The sequence below is a fragment of the Myotis davidii genome, unplaced genomic scaffold (assembly GCF_000327345.1).
Source record: "Myotis davidii unplaced genomic scaffold, ASM32734v1 scaffold134, whole genome shotgun sequence".
Taxonomy (NCBI): Eukaryota; Metazoa; Chordata; class Mammalia; order Chiroptera; family Vespertilionidae; genus Myotis; species Myotis davidii.
This window is the reverse complement of record NW_006288853.1, coordinates 4078883-4093147: the sequence shown is the minus strand read 5'-3', so window position 1 is coordinate 4093147 and position 14265 is coordinate 4078883. Positions and strand designations below refer to the sequence as shown.

General features: G+C 54.6%; 1 protein-coding gene across 1 annotated transcript in view; it reads right to left on the bottom strand.

Moving 5' to 3' along the window:
• Window positions 1-11328, bottom strand: part of SLC29A3 (solute carrier family 29 (equilibrative nucleoside transporter), member 3) — a 38981-nt gene extending 27653 nt beyond the window's left edge. Inside the window, exons 1-2 of the mRNA XM_006761015.2 lie at window positions 11325-11328; window positions 10787-11085 (exon numbers count right to left, since the gene is read on the bottom strand). Coding sequence (XP_006761078.1) covers window positions 10787-11085; window positions 11325-11328 — 303 coding nt within the window. The remainder of the gene's footprint in view (window positions 1-10786; window positions 11086-11324) is intronic.
• Window positions 11329-14265: the final 2937 nt, after the last annotated feature.

The window sequence follows — 14265 nt, the reverse complement described above, 5'->3', positions numbered from 1 at the left end:
GGGGGGGGGGGGGGGAGGGAGGGCCTTGGAGCCAGTGGCCAGGGAGGCTATGGCCAGGACGATGGCCGTGGAGGGGAGAGTTGGACCGACTCCAGCCATTTCAGGGGGAGAATTGACGGGACTTGCTAACGAATTGCATGTGGGATGGAAGGACAGAGAAGTAAAGGGTAACCCTCACTTTCAGGCTTGACCACCTTGGAGTAAGTAGGGAGGGCCGTTGACTGGGCAGGGACGGGAGTCTGCTCGGGTGCATGCCGGGTAAATAATGACCCACAATGAGATCCCAAACCCCCGACTGTGGGCCCACGTCGGCCTATAACAGTAGCAACATTACAGTTATGAAGTAGCAATGAAAATAATTTTATGGTTGGGTCACAACATGAGGAACTGTATTTAAAGGGCCAGATGGTTGAGAACCACTGACTTCGATTAAGCCATCATTCTGCACGTATTCGTTGAGCTCCGTCGGTATTCCAGGCACAGGGGATTTAGTCCACGTTCCCGCTTTCATGGAACTGATGTTCTGGCCAAGGAGACAGGCGGCAAATGCATAAACAAGTAAGCAGATACTGTGGCGGGCAGGGTAAGTGTTAGGAAGAGAAGTTAAGCAGGGCAGGTACCTCTCACAGATCTCAGAGCACTAGGGGGACCTGCCACGGAGCCTGAGTCCAGGGAGCCTGAGGCCAGGCATCAGCAGCCGCTGCCCCGGGGCCAACGCTGCAGCTGTGACTTGCCTATGGCGGCTCTCACTCTCCAAGGGCAGAGTCAAGTAGCTGCAAGAGATCACACGGCCCACAAGCCTGAAATATTTACCACTCGGCCCTTTGCAGAAAAAGTGTGCCACCCTGATCTGGTTTCTTAAATAAGGAGATGGAAACCCAAGTCACCCAGCAAACTTGAAACCGAGTCAGAAACAGCCCAGCTCTCCTGCCTCCCAGATCTTTCTGCCACGCAGGGCGAGCTCGGGAGATGGAAACATCATTTCTGCTCACCCTCCCACCCTCCTCTGTCAGCCCTTTGCCAGGCTCCCAACAAGGGCCAAGCTGGCCTCTGACTTTCATCCCTTTTGCTCCCCATACGCACCCTCAGGCTGGAACCTTGGCGGGCAGAAAAGTGGCTCAGAAGTAGACCGAGGGGAGGGTCAGAGACAGAGGGAGCCCTGGAAACCCACACACAGGGACCCCGACCCTCGAGGGGTGAGAGCTGCTTCAAGGCCTGGTCCCTGCTGATGCTTGGGCGGCCTGTCCTTCCTCCTCTGCAGCCTGACCATGTGGCAGGCAGGGCAAGGAGGAAGTGGCCTTCCAGGAAACTCCCCACCAGCCCGTGCCTGCCCGGGGCAGCTTCTGCAGCTCCCAGGGGGTGCCATGAGTCAGTGTCCCAAGGCTGACCCGTGGGGGGATAGGGACCATGCTCTGTGGCATGTGGGCAAAGAGGAGGTGGTCTGGGGGTGCCCCGGCTGCTCTCTGCAGAAGGAAACCCAGGAGAACCACCAAAAAACCCAAAAAAACAGGTCCTTAGTAGACAGAGCGACGCTTCCTCACAGACATCCCGTCTCCCATCTGGGGAAGCTGTTTGTCCTGGGAGGTCCCCATGAAAACACGGTGGCTGCTACAGGCCTTGGGTGTGCACACACACACACAACACAACACAACACAAATACACACACGCACAGAGCACCCCCAAGAGGCCAGCAAGGGTCCCCTCAGACCCCCCTCGGACAATGATCCCTGTAACGAAGGCGCCCGCCACAGACTCCAATTTGGTTCTGCTCTCTGGGCAGTCGCAATGATCAATCACGTTAAGGAGACACTTGAGCACTTAAGGCCCAGGCCATGTTCTAATTTGTCCAGGAAATCGCCTCTGGATTCTAAGGACGAGTGCGGGAGGAAATAAAATCGAAGTCGGAGGGGGAGCGATCGATAGCCCAGGAGGGCCAGGGAGCCAGGCACAGGTGGGGAGTCCGGGCCAGGAGTACGCGGGGAGAAAATAGAAAGAGAATTTGAGAAGTCTGAGGCCACCAACGGCATGACTGACAGCGCTTCAGGTCGGGCTTTTTCTCTCCCTCTGCAGGACGCGGCGAGAGCTAAAAACAGAGGAAAAAGCCATCACAGGTATATTTATTGGGAATGGCACGCTGGCTGGGTCTGCATTTAGAATCAGAGGGTGGACAAGGGAATTTAAAAAAAAAAGAAAAGAAATCACTCATTTTTGGTTCTAATTTTTAAAAATGATTTAGAGCCGCCATCAAACTTGCCTAAGCCACTGGACGGCTGGGGGGAGGGGCTGCCCTCCCCAGCTGGCAGCCACTCACCCACACCCTGTGCAGGGAGCCTAGAGCCCCATTCCCTAGACCAGCCTGCCATCTCTTTTGGGACAACAGGGCTCAAGCAATATCCTGCTTTCGCATGTTTGCATGGGAGGAGGGGTGCTTCATGCAGCACCATTCTTTGGAACGCTGCTCTTCAGAAGTGCTTGCCTAACGGAGTCTGTGCATCTTTCTGGGGTTACACGGGGAGCGTCATGATCCACCCACATCCAGAATAGAGCGCGCTTCTCACGGAACAGCAAGTGGCACCGAGGAAGTGGCTCCCAGATACCTGCCCTCTGCCGGCCAGCCAGTGCCCAGCCCACCTGGGGAGAAGGAGCAGCAGGGAGGGTCCAGGACTCTGGGTGTTTGCAAATGCCCCAGGAAATCCGATGCCAATTTGGATGCCCCTGGGCTGCAGCCCCAGAGCTTGCCTTCATGGCTCTGTGGATGAGTGAGGGCAAAGGGCATCCTCATGGCTGTGAGGTGAGAGGCAAACAGGTAGAGCAGGATTTTTCAAATTATAGACTGCAACCCACTAAAGGACATGAAATTCAGGACCAGATCGGATTTCATTCCATCTTTGGCTCCTCCTCTCCTATTCCTAAAGATGAGCTGTCCGCATGCTTTGCTGGGACCCCCTCCACTGTGCACCGGGCCCAGGCCTTCTGCCTGCTCAGGGACCTCCCCCAGCTGTGCGTCCTCCTCTCCCTCAGCACCCCTTTCTCCCTCTCTACTGGACCATTCACATGAACACACACATTGGCTGCTGCTTCTCTTCTATTAACAAACAAAACCAGAAAGTTGGTGCCCTCCTGACCACTTTCCCTATAATTCCCGCCTCACTTCTAGAATGAGAGTTTTAAAAGCAAACCTCCTAGAGACAGTTCTCCGGGTTTGCTGTCTCTAATGTCCCCTCCCCCACCCCCTCCCCCACAGGCAGGGGTCCAGCTTCTGCGTCCACCCCCCCGCCCCATGGCGCTGTTCCCAAGGCCACTAAGAACCTACACAAGGCGAAACCCAAAGGCAGGCTCTCCACCCTCCGCGGGCGGCTTACAAGCCACTTATAAGATCAGCACAGATGATCACCTGCTCCTCCTTGAAATCTACCATCAGGGTTTTTTTCAAAGTGTAGATGCCGCTTCATGAAGCTGTTGTTTCCATTATGGACATGCAGGGCCTGCACACTTCATCGAGGGAACAGGTGCATTGTGGTCAAAAGAAGTCTGAAAACATACGAACACTCTGACATGGAGCACAGGGTCCAGAGAATGGACAGCGTGGGTGCAGGTGGCCCGGTGAGAGTCCTGGTTGTCACTTATTTTGTGTCTTGGACAAATTACTTCCATTTCTTGAGCCTTGGTTTCCTGCTCTGTAAAATGGGTAAAATAATACCTGTCCTTGGAGCTTAGTAAGGACCAAAAGAGATCATGAAAATAAAGCCTCTGGCCCAGCCGGTGTAGCTCAGTGGTTGAGCGTTGACCTATGAACCGGGAGGTCACGGTTCGATCCCTGGTCAGGGCACATGCCCAGGTTTCAGGCTTGATCCCCAGTTGGGGGTGTGCAGGTGGCAGCCAATCAATGATTCTCTCTCATCTTTGATGTTTCTCTCTCTCTTCCTCTCCCTTCCTCTCTGAAATCAATAAAAATGTATTTAAAATAAAACCTCTGGCACACAGTAGGTTGCTTAACACATTCTGTGGAATTAAAGAAGGAACCAGAAGCTTTAGCACAGTGGCCAGCACATGGTAAGGCAGTGGATGTTATTAGGACTCTGCACAGCCCTCATCCAGCAGCTACCTCGTAGGAGATGAGTAGTAAGTATAGAACCTCCGTCTTTTGTGACTGCAAGTGCATCAGGGGAAGTCTGTGCGAGAGACCCAGGGGCACAGAGCCGGCCCCAAGCCACATGGCGGTGAGGGCACTGCCCGGACAGGAGCTGAAAGAAGTCCTTCTGTTGCCACCCAGGCTCCTCCCAGCTCCTCTGTGGTCCCATGAGACAGACAGACCCAGCTTTCTCCCAGGGACGGAGCTTTTCAAAAGTTGCCCATCACTCCTAAACTCCTGGAGCAGGTCCGAGCCCCACCGGGTCCAGCACAGAGAGGCGCGGCTGGTCCTGGCGACAGCAGCTCAGAGGAGCGGAGGCCGGACGCCTCTCCAGAGGGTTGGTTTTCCTCTCCTGTTCCCATGGCTTCACTTTCTCCTGCTTGTGTCACCCCAGGTGCCAGGACATCCACCTCCGGGCCCAGTCGGTCCTTCTGCTCCTTTCTGGGGAGTCTGGTGAACCGGGAGGGAGAGGGGGGGCTCTGGAGCCCCAGCTGCCACCAAAGGGACCACTGACCCAGAGGAAGGGCCATCGAGCCTCCATTCACTTACGTTTGTAAGGGTCCCAGGGAGGAGCCCTACCCTCTGAAGTAGACGAGGCCCGGGAAAGCCATTCCTTGCCCTTCCAGCAGGGAGACCGCTCTGCTTCTCCGAGGAAGAAACACTCCTGCCACCGCCAGCTCAGGCAACTGGACCGCAGGAGGTCCTCCGAGGGCTCACCTAGGTCCCTCGGAAGCAGCCTCCGCCATTGGTTCAGTGGGCGCTCTGGTAGAGGCAGAGAACAGCCGTAACCTTTCACCTGAACCTGTGGCTGCATGTTAGCCTCACTGGAAAGTCTTACAATGCTCACGCCCAGGTCCCTCCGTAGACTGCACCAGAACTGGGTGGGTGGTGGGGGCAGGGAGGCTTTCAAAGCTCCCAGGTGATCCTAGTGTGCAGCCAGAGCTGAGACCATCCAAGGGGAGGAAGAAGCCAGAGAGCATACTGGGTATCGCTTGCTAGCAAATGACCTTGGGTTGCTGGCCTAAAATTTGTGAGCCCCAGTTTCTCCATCTAGAAACTGGGGAAGACCGCACCTAACTCACCAGCTCATCCTGCAGGGAAGATCGCAGGTCCAGTAGGGGGTGGGCATGGGCTGCATGGCAGGGGCTTTGTGGTCAGCAGGTCATTGTCAAGACCTCTGATCATCTGTCCTCCAGTTTCTTCTTCTCCAAACTAGTTCATCCTGGTGTCTTCAACCCCTCCTCCCCGAATTGGGGTATCTGTTCTTAGTCGTAAGAATGGCTCCCTGGTCATGCTACCTTGCTTCTTTGAGGGGCTGAGGGGTTGGGCCAGCACCCAGGTGCTGCCCATGAAGGTGGGCGCCCACCTGCTGCACCGGGCCAACCTGGGTCCCATCCCCATTGTAAGAATCCCTTCATGTCTATGCCAGCCCACCTGAAAGATCGGAACTCCTTTGGGGGTGGCCACTGTGACCCCCAGATCGTCTTCTACTCTTTGCAGAGCCATGCCATCCTTACCGTGGATTGGGGTGATGGGGCTTTCCTTCCCAGCCATAGAATAACCAGCACAACAGATGTTTACTGTGTGCTGCACACTGTGCTAGCTGTTCTAGGCCACAGGGATGTATGGTGAGAGAGTTGTACTCACTCTCCCCAAAGAGCTGGCAGTTTAGTGGAGGAGGCACCCTCCGTGTGAAACAGGTATTGTCCTCATGGATAAGCACACTTCCTGCCTCACAGGGGCGCTGCGGGTTAGATGAGACCATTCAGGCAAAGCTCTGAAGCAATGGCACCCCCGCAGTAAGCGCTCAGCACCACGAGTTGTGTGGTGAGAACCTAAAGGGGAAGTACTGTGGGCTCTGGGGATCCAGAGGGGAGCCCCTAACTCAGAGGGTAGGAGCAGTGGAGGCTCCCAGGAGTAAGAGAGGCATCTCCCCCTGCCCTGGCCTGGGCTTTTGGGGCCCCCGCCGGTCTTGAGGTGAATGGGACAGCAGTAGATTGCCAAGCCTGGGCTCTGGCCCTGCTGACACCAAGTGGGATTGTGGGTCCCACCCATGACCTGGCCATGTCCGGCAGGGCCCTCTCCCCGCCGCCCCCAGCCCCCACACCCGCCCCGAGGAGATTTTGGAGCCCTGGCAGGCCAAGGTGCGCAGGGAGGTGCACAGGAAGTATGTGTTGTGGGGGGACATGGAGGCCTCGTGGTGGAGGTCTCATGGCAGCGGAAGACCAGGAAAAGGTGGGGTCACTCTCCTCTCTGGGGCAGAAAGGAGGCAGTCCAGCTGACAGTCCCTGCCCAGGGGCAGCTGGTTCAGGCCTACGGGAGAGGCCAAGGGGAAGGCAGAGACCCCAGGATCAGGGATAGCTTACGAGCCTGGGGGTGGGAACGGTGGTGGGGAGGGATCGGGGATGCTGGCAGCTTGGAATCTGGGTTCAGAATCCGGGGGTAGAGCCAAGGCACCTGGGCTTCCCGGCGGTAACGGAGGGCAGACCAAGGGCAGCCTCTCCTTATGGAGAAGGAGCGAGAAGGAGCATTTGGCAGAGTCGGGGTGTGGGCTGGGCCTTGTCTCCAGGACAGCCCCCTACACGCCACTCTCAGCATGACCAGCTTTGTAATCATCTCTCCACCTAAATTCTTCCTGGCTGTGTGACCTGGGGCAGGTTACTAACCTTCTCTGAGCTCTGGCTCTGTGTCTGAGAAAACAGAGTTAGTTAGAGACACTGCATGTAATACCCCTGCCAGCACGGTGAGCACAGAGTTGGGGCTCAGGGATGGAGGTTGTCCTGGCTCCCTGCACCATTTTTTCATATCAATTCTTCCTTATTTATGCTCTAATTTTTTTTTTTTAGCTCTGGGTCCACGGGCCTGTGGTGGGTTCATTCGAAGTTCTTATCCCAGAGAACAGAGACAAAGGGGCAGGGTAACAGGATGCTAAACCACTCCCCAAACCGCTCCTGGCGGCAGAAAATGAGCCTGGGATGAATGAGATGACCTTGAAAATGACATAATTTGGGAGGAGGGGCCCTGTGCAAACATTCCTACTGAGTCAACCTCACCAGCCAATGGTATCCATCCCTGGGAAATATTAAAAGGAAAGAAAGTACAGAAAAACAGCAACATCCAGACCCACAGCTAATTGGGATGCAGGTGGCGGCGGGAAGCAGACCCATTTCACTCTGTCCCCTCCTTCCCCCAAGTGGCCCTCAGGTGACGGAGCAGACCAGCCCCCTCTCGAAGGGAAACCAGGAAGAGAGGAGGAAAGAATTGGGGAGGAGGGTGGCAGGAAGAGGGAATTAGGCAAAGAGAAATGGCCTCCAAAATGCAGGAACGCCCCAGCATGCCTGTTTCCCAAACCCGGACCATGAATCGAGGGGTGACAGGTCTCTCATCTCTGATGCCAAGAGCCAGGAGCTCTGGGCAGCCGCAGGTACTACATCCGCACCTGCCAGCACTTGGAAAGAGGCAGTAAAGCATCGTAGCAGGGCCCGGAATGCTAAGTGCCTGCAGCTGGGAAGGGATCGCCTTGCAGCGAGAACAGCTCAAGGCAGACGGCTACTGTGCAGCCACGTCCATGGTTCGGGGGCTGGGCCGGGTTCCCGGAGACCACCCCCGGCACACCCTCTCCTGCTCTGGGGCAGCCTGCTCCCAGGGGCCAGGACGGGGGCAGGACAGATACACGTGTAAACTGGTTCTGGGGGCCACCTAGGCTGGTGCCGGCCCAGGCAGACTGGGACCTTCTGGAGGAAGCCAGGCGGCGGGGTGATTTACCGAGGCCGGCAGAAAGCGGGGTGCTTGAGTCACTGGTAAATAAAAGTGGGTCATAAAGCACCCGGGTAAGCCAGACATCTGGAAATACACCAGGGCCGCATCCCCCGAATGATAATAACGATAATAACGTTTATGCAGCCCTTACCGCACTGTGCCAGCCCCGTTCTAAGTGCTTCGTGTGCAGAGTAATTTACTTAATCCTCACAACAACCCCAAGAATGCTGCTAGCATTCTCTTCCTGCTCCGTACCAGGAAGACGAGGCAGCACAGGGAGGCCAGAGCTACCCGAGGCGGAGCTGGAGCCGGTGCAGTCTGCTTCCAGAAGCCATGCCCTAGCCCGGGCTTCTCCAACCCTCCTGTGCCCGCCAGCCACCGGGGGCTGTCAGCATGCAGATCTGGCTGGGGCCTGAGACTCGGCATCACCAACAAGCTCCAGGCACGTCTGCCCCAAGGAACACCCTGGAGGAGGAGGCTCTCACCACTACACTATGCTCCCACGTCACCTTTGCCTGCTGCTGCTCGGGCCCCTGGAGGCAGCTATGAATTGCTCAGTTAACAGAAGCAGGCCCTCACAAGGGGCCAGAATTAAGGGACCTAATTCAACCCTGATTTCTGGGGTGGGGCCCAGGTTAGGATGTTTTGAAAGCTCCCTGGCTGATTCTGATGTGAAACCCTGGCAGAATCCTCAAAACAGACAATAGGGAAACCTCAGTCACCGTGTCCCATTCAGTCCCACAAAACTGGGGAACGTTCCTGGGGGTTAGGTCAGGGAGGTTAAAGGTGCTTTCAGGAAGGGGAGGTGAGCCACCTCCTGGGCCAGTTGAGGGTATGACTACGGTCTGCTATGGTACCCCCTTCTTGTTCTCCGGGGCACCCCTGGAGGAGAGGGGCAGCTAGCAACCCCAGCCTGGCAGGCCCTCCAAGGCCCCCGCTTCCCCAACCATGAAGAGAGATCGGACGCCGACCTAGATCAGTTGAGGCTCTTGACAAAGATTAACTGAACCTCTGAGCTCATTTCCTGACTAGGCCTCCACCTTGCCCCCACCCCACACCCTCCCCGAAGCCTGCCCAGCCAGTCTTAGCAAGAACCCTGCCAAGTCAGTTTATTGAAAATCCCCGCCCTTGATATCTGATCTCCCTTGATATTTGATCAAGTCCCTCATCCCATATCTTGGTGTATATGTCCTTAACCTGCTTGTAGCAAGAATGCCCCCACCCTTGGTGGCCCCTCTTAGTAATTTTCCATCCACTGGCCCCCTCACTCCGCTCTTTGGCTATAAATCCCCACTTGTCCTTGAGTAATAGGTGCTGAGCCCGATCTCTCTCTTAGTCCACTGGTCTTGAGTAAAGACTCAAGTGGCAGAATAATTTTTCCTTTAATACCCCTCCTGCCCAAGGGAAAAGTCACCCCACAAAGTGAGCCGCTAACCAAACAGAATTTAGACTCCTTGTGCTGACGGTCAAGGCCCAGGCAATGACCGCAAGCCTTATTTCTCTTACGGCAAAATCGGATGCTTCACTGCTCCTCGTATACGCCTGACCTTCCTCCCACCCTGCCTCTGCCTGGGCTTTCTCTTCCACCTGGAATGTCTCCTCCCGCTCTCCTAACCCACCTGCTCTGACTCACAGCATTCTCTCTTTTTTATTTTTTAAATATATTTTTATTTACTTCAGAGATCAAGGGAGAGATAGAAACATCAGTGATGAGAGAGAATCATTGATTGGCTGCCTCCTGCACGCTCCCCTACTGGGGATCGAGCCCGCAACCTGAGTGTGTGCCCTTGAACCCAGGACCCTTGAAAGCTCCCTGGGTGATTCTGATGTGAAACCCTGGCAGAATCCTCAAAACAGACAATAGGGAAACCTCAGTCACTGTGTCCCATTCAGTCCCACAAAACTGGGCAACGTTCCTGGGGGTTAGGTCAGGGAGGTCAAAGGTGCTTTCAGGAAGGGGAGGTGAGCCACCTCCTGGGCCAGTTGAGGGTATGAAATTGAACCCAGGACCCTTTAGTCCACAGACTGAAACTCTATCCACTGAGTCAAACTGGCTAGGGTACAGCATTCTCTCTTGGTGATTCGACTACTTATCCCTGAGTCTGCATTCCTCACTGTCTTCCATAACTATACAACCACCCATTTTAGCTGGTCACATGGGTCTCTGGGTGAGGGGAGAAATACTACATTTCCCAGCCTCCTTTGCAGCTCATGAGGTCACATGACCAAGTTCTGACCAATGAGTTCAATGTGAGCAAAAGCAAGTGTGTTCCTTGCAGGAGTTTCCTTATGCCTCTCCTTCCCTTCTTCCTATTTGATGTAATGGCTGAATTCCAACACCATCCCAGACTGTGAAGTGATACTGAACATAGAAGCTACACATGGTGAAACAACTATGTCCTGACAACATGGAACATCATACCAGGGATGAGCTGGCCCCTCCAGACTTGAACATGAAAGAAAAATTCCCTTCCATCTTGTTTAGCCACTACGCTTTTGGAATTTTCTATAACTTACTGCTGAACTTAATGCTACTAGATCCACCCCTTCAGAGCTCTGGAGGCATGGACTCTGGATTCTTGGTTTACCACACTACACTACAGAGAATCATCATTTTCATCCTCTTCCCAAATTACATAGTAAGAAATCTGAAGACTGGGACTGTGTCTTATACATTTGCATCTTCTCCTGTCCCATGAAGCAGGAGGCTCATACACAACACAGAGCATGTCTGAAGATTGAGTTGGATTCTTCCTACTATACTTCGCATGGCTTCCTAGTTCGTATATCCTCAGCAGGCCACAAACCCTCCTGGTATGGCGCACCCAAGGAGAGCTGCCCTTCCCCCCATCCAGGCAGAGTGCAGCCCCCCTCCCAGGAGGAACGTGCCCTTACCAGGATGTCCGAGTCCTCAGGTGTCTCCCCTGGGGCTGGGCTGGAGCAGTTGCTGAGTTTGAATATCCAGTAGTCCTTGGCGGTGACAAAGAAGTTCCATGGCAGGAGGCCGCCAATGCCCAGGCTGAAGAAGATGATGTAGGCACCGTTGAAGCGGTCCTCGGGCCTCGGCAGGCTGGGCGGTGAGCGGTCCAGCAGCTTCTCAAGCAGGGCTTCCTGGTCCGAACACAGAGAGCTGCTTGCGGTTCTATAGGTGGAGTTTGAACTCTGATGGATGTTCTCCTCTGAGACAAAGGCCACTGTTGAAACAGAGACAGGGCAGGTGATCAGAAGCGAAAGCTGGCTCAGTGGTTGAGTGTCGACCTGTCAACCAGGAGGTCACGTTCAATTCCTGGTCAGGGCACATGCCCAGGTTTCGGGTTTGATCCCCAGTGGGGGGCAATTATCTCTCATTATTGATGTTTCTATCTCTCTCCTGTCCTCTCTGAAATCAATAAATTTTTTTTTTTTTTTAAAGAAGCTAACGTTGGGAACTCACCCATCCTACTAAGCTGAACAGATGCCCACCCTGGGGCCTATGGAGTCACCAGAGCATGGTTAGAGAGTTTCAGGTTTAAGGATCAGGGAGAAAGTCAAGATGTCAGAACTGTAAGTGACCTCAGGCGGTCCTCTCACCCCAAGCGGGAAACACAGGTAGCAAACAAGTGTGCGGCTGGCAGGGAGTAAGGCAATGGGGCCCAGTGGGACCTGTGGCAATCAATCCAGAGGGTAAGTCTGGGCTCAAGGTATTCACGTCTCTATACAGCTGTAACAAAGGAATTAGGACCCTTGGCGGGCAAAGCATGCTCTCTCAACTCTTTCCAACTTTATGTGAGAAAGGAGCAGGAGAGTGTGTAGAACATGCTACTGTGTGTGCAAAATAGCAAGGCTGGGGTGGGTGGAGAGGAGACTGTACACACGTATGTCTGGAGAGATACCAAGTAATTTCCAACAGCGTTGCCTCTGAGGAGGGATGGGGACTGGGAAAGAGGGGACTTCACCTCATACTCTTTTGTGTCTTTTTGAATTTTGAAGTAGGTAAATGTATTACCTGCTCAAAATAAAATCATAAATAAATAAAGGCATTCAAATTAAATAACTTTTTTTCTTAAGCCCATGGTGTCTAGAGCTGCCTTCAGAAGCCAGTTTGAGACATACGAGTCCACTCCCTCACTTCATTTGTGGGGAAACAGAAGTGCAAAGAGTGGAATGTCACAGGCCAGGTAAACCAACAAGCCTGGGTTTGCAATTCCTGCCTGGGCCCCCACCTCTACTCATCACGTCCCACCCACCGGGGGACCGCCACTCCCTACCTGTGGCAGCCCCAGAGGCAAAGGGAAGGCTCTAGGTTGGCAGCAACTATTGCCCACATGGCCTTGGGCACATCGCCATGTTTCTGAGCCTCAATATCCCCACCAGCAAGCCTAGGTTTGTTTTTGTGGGTTTTTTTGTTTTGTTTTTTGAAAAACCTAAGCCTTTTTATAATGGCTGTGTAACTACAACTGCTAGCAAAGCCTGGCCCACGGGAGCAGCTGTTGGACAAAACATCGGCATGTTCCCTGCCATCATGGGCTTGTCACCTGGCTGGCTGGCTGGCTGGCTGGCTGCTGAATTTGACTGCAAGGTTGCAGGCCTAGTCTATGCTCTATGTAGCACCTAGGATGTGGCAGCGGCTTGATAAATGGAAAATGCTTCCATAAAGCTGAGGACGGGACATCCTAGTCCCACTGCAGTAGCTTTCTTCCTTACCAATAAATCAATAAATGAATGTGCCTCGGCTCACATGGGAGGCTGAGCCTTAACTCGGAGCATCAAGCCAGGCAGAACGGGGGCCTTTCTTCCCTGGTGAGATGGGAACGCCCTGTCGCATAGGCACCAGCCTTATCCGTTACTTCAAGAGCCTCACAACATACCTCGGAATTAGGCAGCACAGCAATTATTGTCTACTTGTTGTTTTTTTAATGCAAAGAATGAGGCCTTCAACACACTTGATTTGTCCCACATTCAAACAAGTAAGAACTCCCAGTAGTTAAATAATTAAAACCCAGTACTCATGCATGCTAAGGTGTGTGTCTAGCATTTGAGCCTGACAACAGCCTAACAGTAAGGTAGGTACTATTCTAAGACCCTTTTAACAGATGATGCGTGAGGCTCAGAAAGGTTAAGCAATTTGTGGAAGGCCACACAGCTACCAAATGACAAGAGTGAGGCTACACAGCCAAGCAGTCTGAGGCCCATGGCGACTCCTTGGCCGCCCAGAGAGCGGGCTGTTTGGCAAGGTGAACCAGTGCCTGCAGGCTCCAGGTACCATGGACAGGGGGCCTCCTCCAGGAAGGCCTCGGGCAAGCTAGCTGTGAGCAGAGGTGAAAGCACCTTCCTCAATGTTTGCTGAATGAACGAATGGCCAGGATATTCTCCCCCGGGGCTGCTTGTACCGGTGCAGGCAGGCGTGGGTCAGCATGGCTATTTTAAACTCTCCTGGTTGAGCGGAGCCTTTTCCCAGCCTTGACTCACAGGGCACCCAGCACTAACCAACTAACCAGACAGTACTGGGGCGCGCACACCCACACACTCACTTTCCAAATTAGTGTTTTAAAATTATGGCTCCTGTAGGACAGTGGACAAAGGGCAAGCGGTTTTTCCAGATGTTCCGGCTACAAGGGTGGGTGCAGGGCCAGCAGCAGAGCTATGGGGCCCACACTCTCTGCGCCCAGACTCGGCTCCAGGCGTCTATTTGTCCAGGGCCATTCAGCCCTGACGAGTTTCTGAAGAGCTGGGAATCTTCTCGCGCTCGGTCACAGGCCAGGGCACTGGCCTGAGCAGTCTCATTACTGTTTATAAAAGCGAGCGGCTGGCGTTCAGATTGAAAAGAAAAAGGGGGAGCTGGCTGTCTGGTGTGTCTCCCCAGCACCCACCGGCTGGCCACACGGGACCCTGCTCTCCTCCTGGGTGCCCGGACCAGGGGTAGCCCCTATCCAAAGAAGTAGAAATTTGTGGGGCCTGCGGCCACTGCAGACTGCCCTCTGGACCTGGTGGTGGTTCCGGGGAGGGTTCTGACTCTGGTTGGGGTGGTCTCCCCTCTGTGCCTCCTTTTCCCCATCTGTGCAGTGGGGCTGGGGCTGGGGAGGCGAACCTGCTGGGAACGCATCGCTGGGAAAGGCCAGGCGCCACGCAGAGGCCATGGGAGAACCAGCCTCGGCGCGGGGGGGACGCTCCCAGGCGCAGGCGCAGGCTCCCCAGTTTGGGGCAGGAGTCAACCACTTACTTGGGGCTGAGTTGCCCTCCCCCTCTACCGTCTCCCCCCAAAACCACACACACCCAGATGGTGAGGCCCAGCCTTAGGAAATGCACGAGGAGGAGGGGCGAGGGTCCGGAGGAGAAAGTAGACCCAGAGAGGACAGTGAGCGGAGGGGGACAGGGGGAGAGCGGGAGGAGGCGCA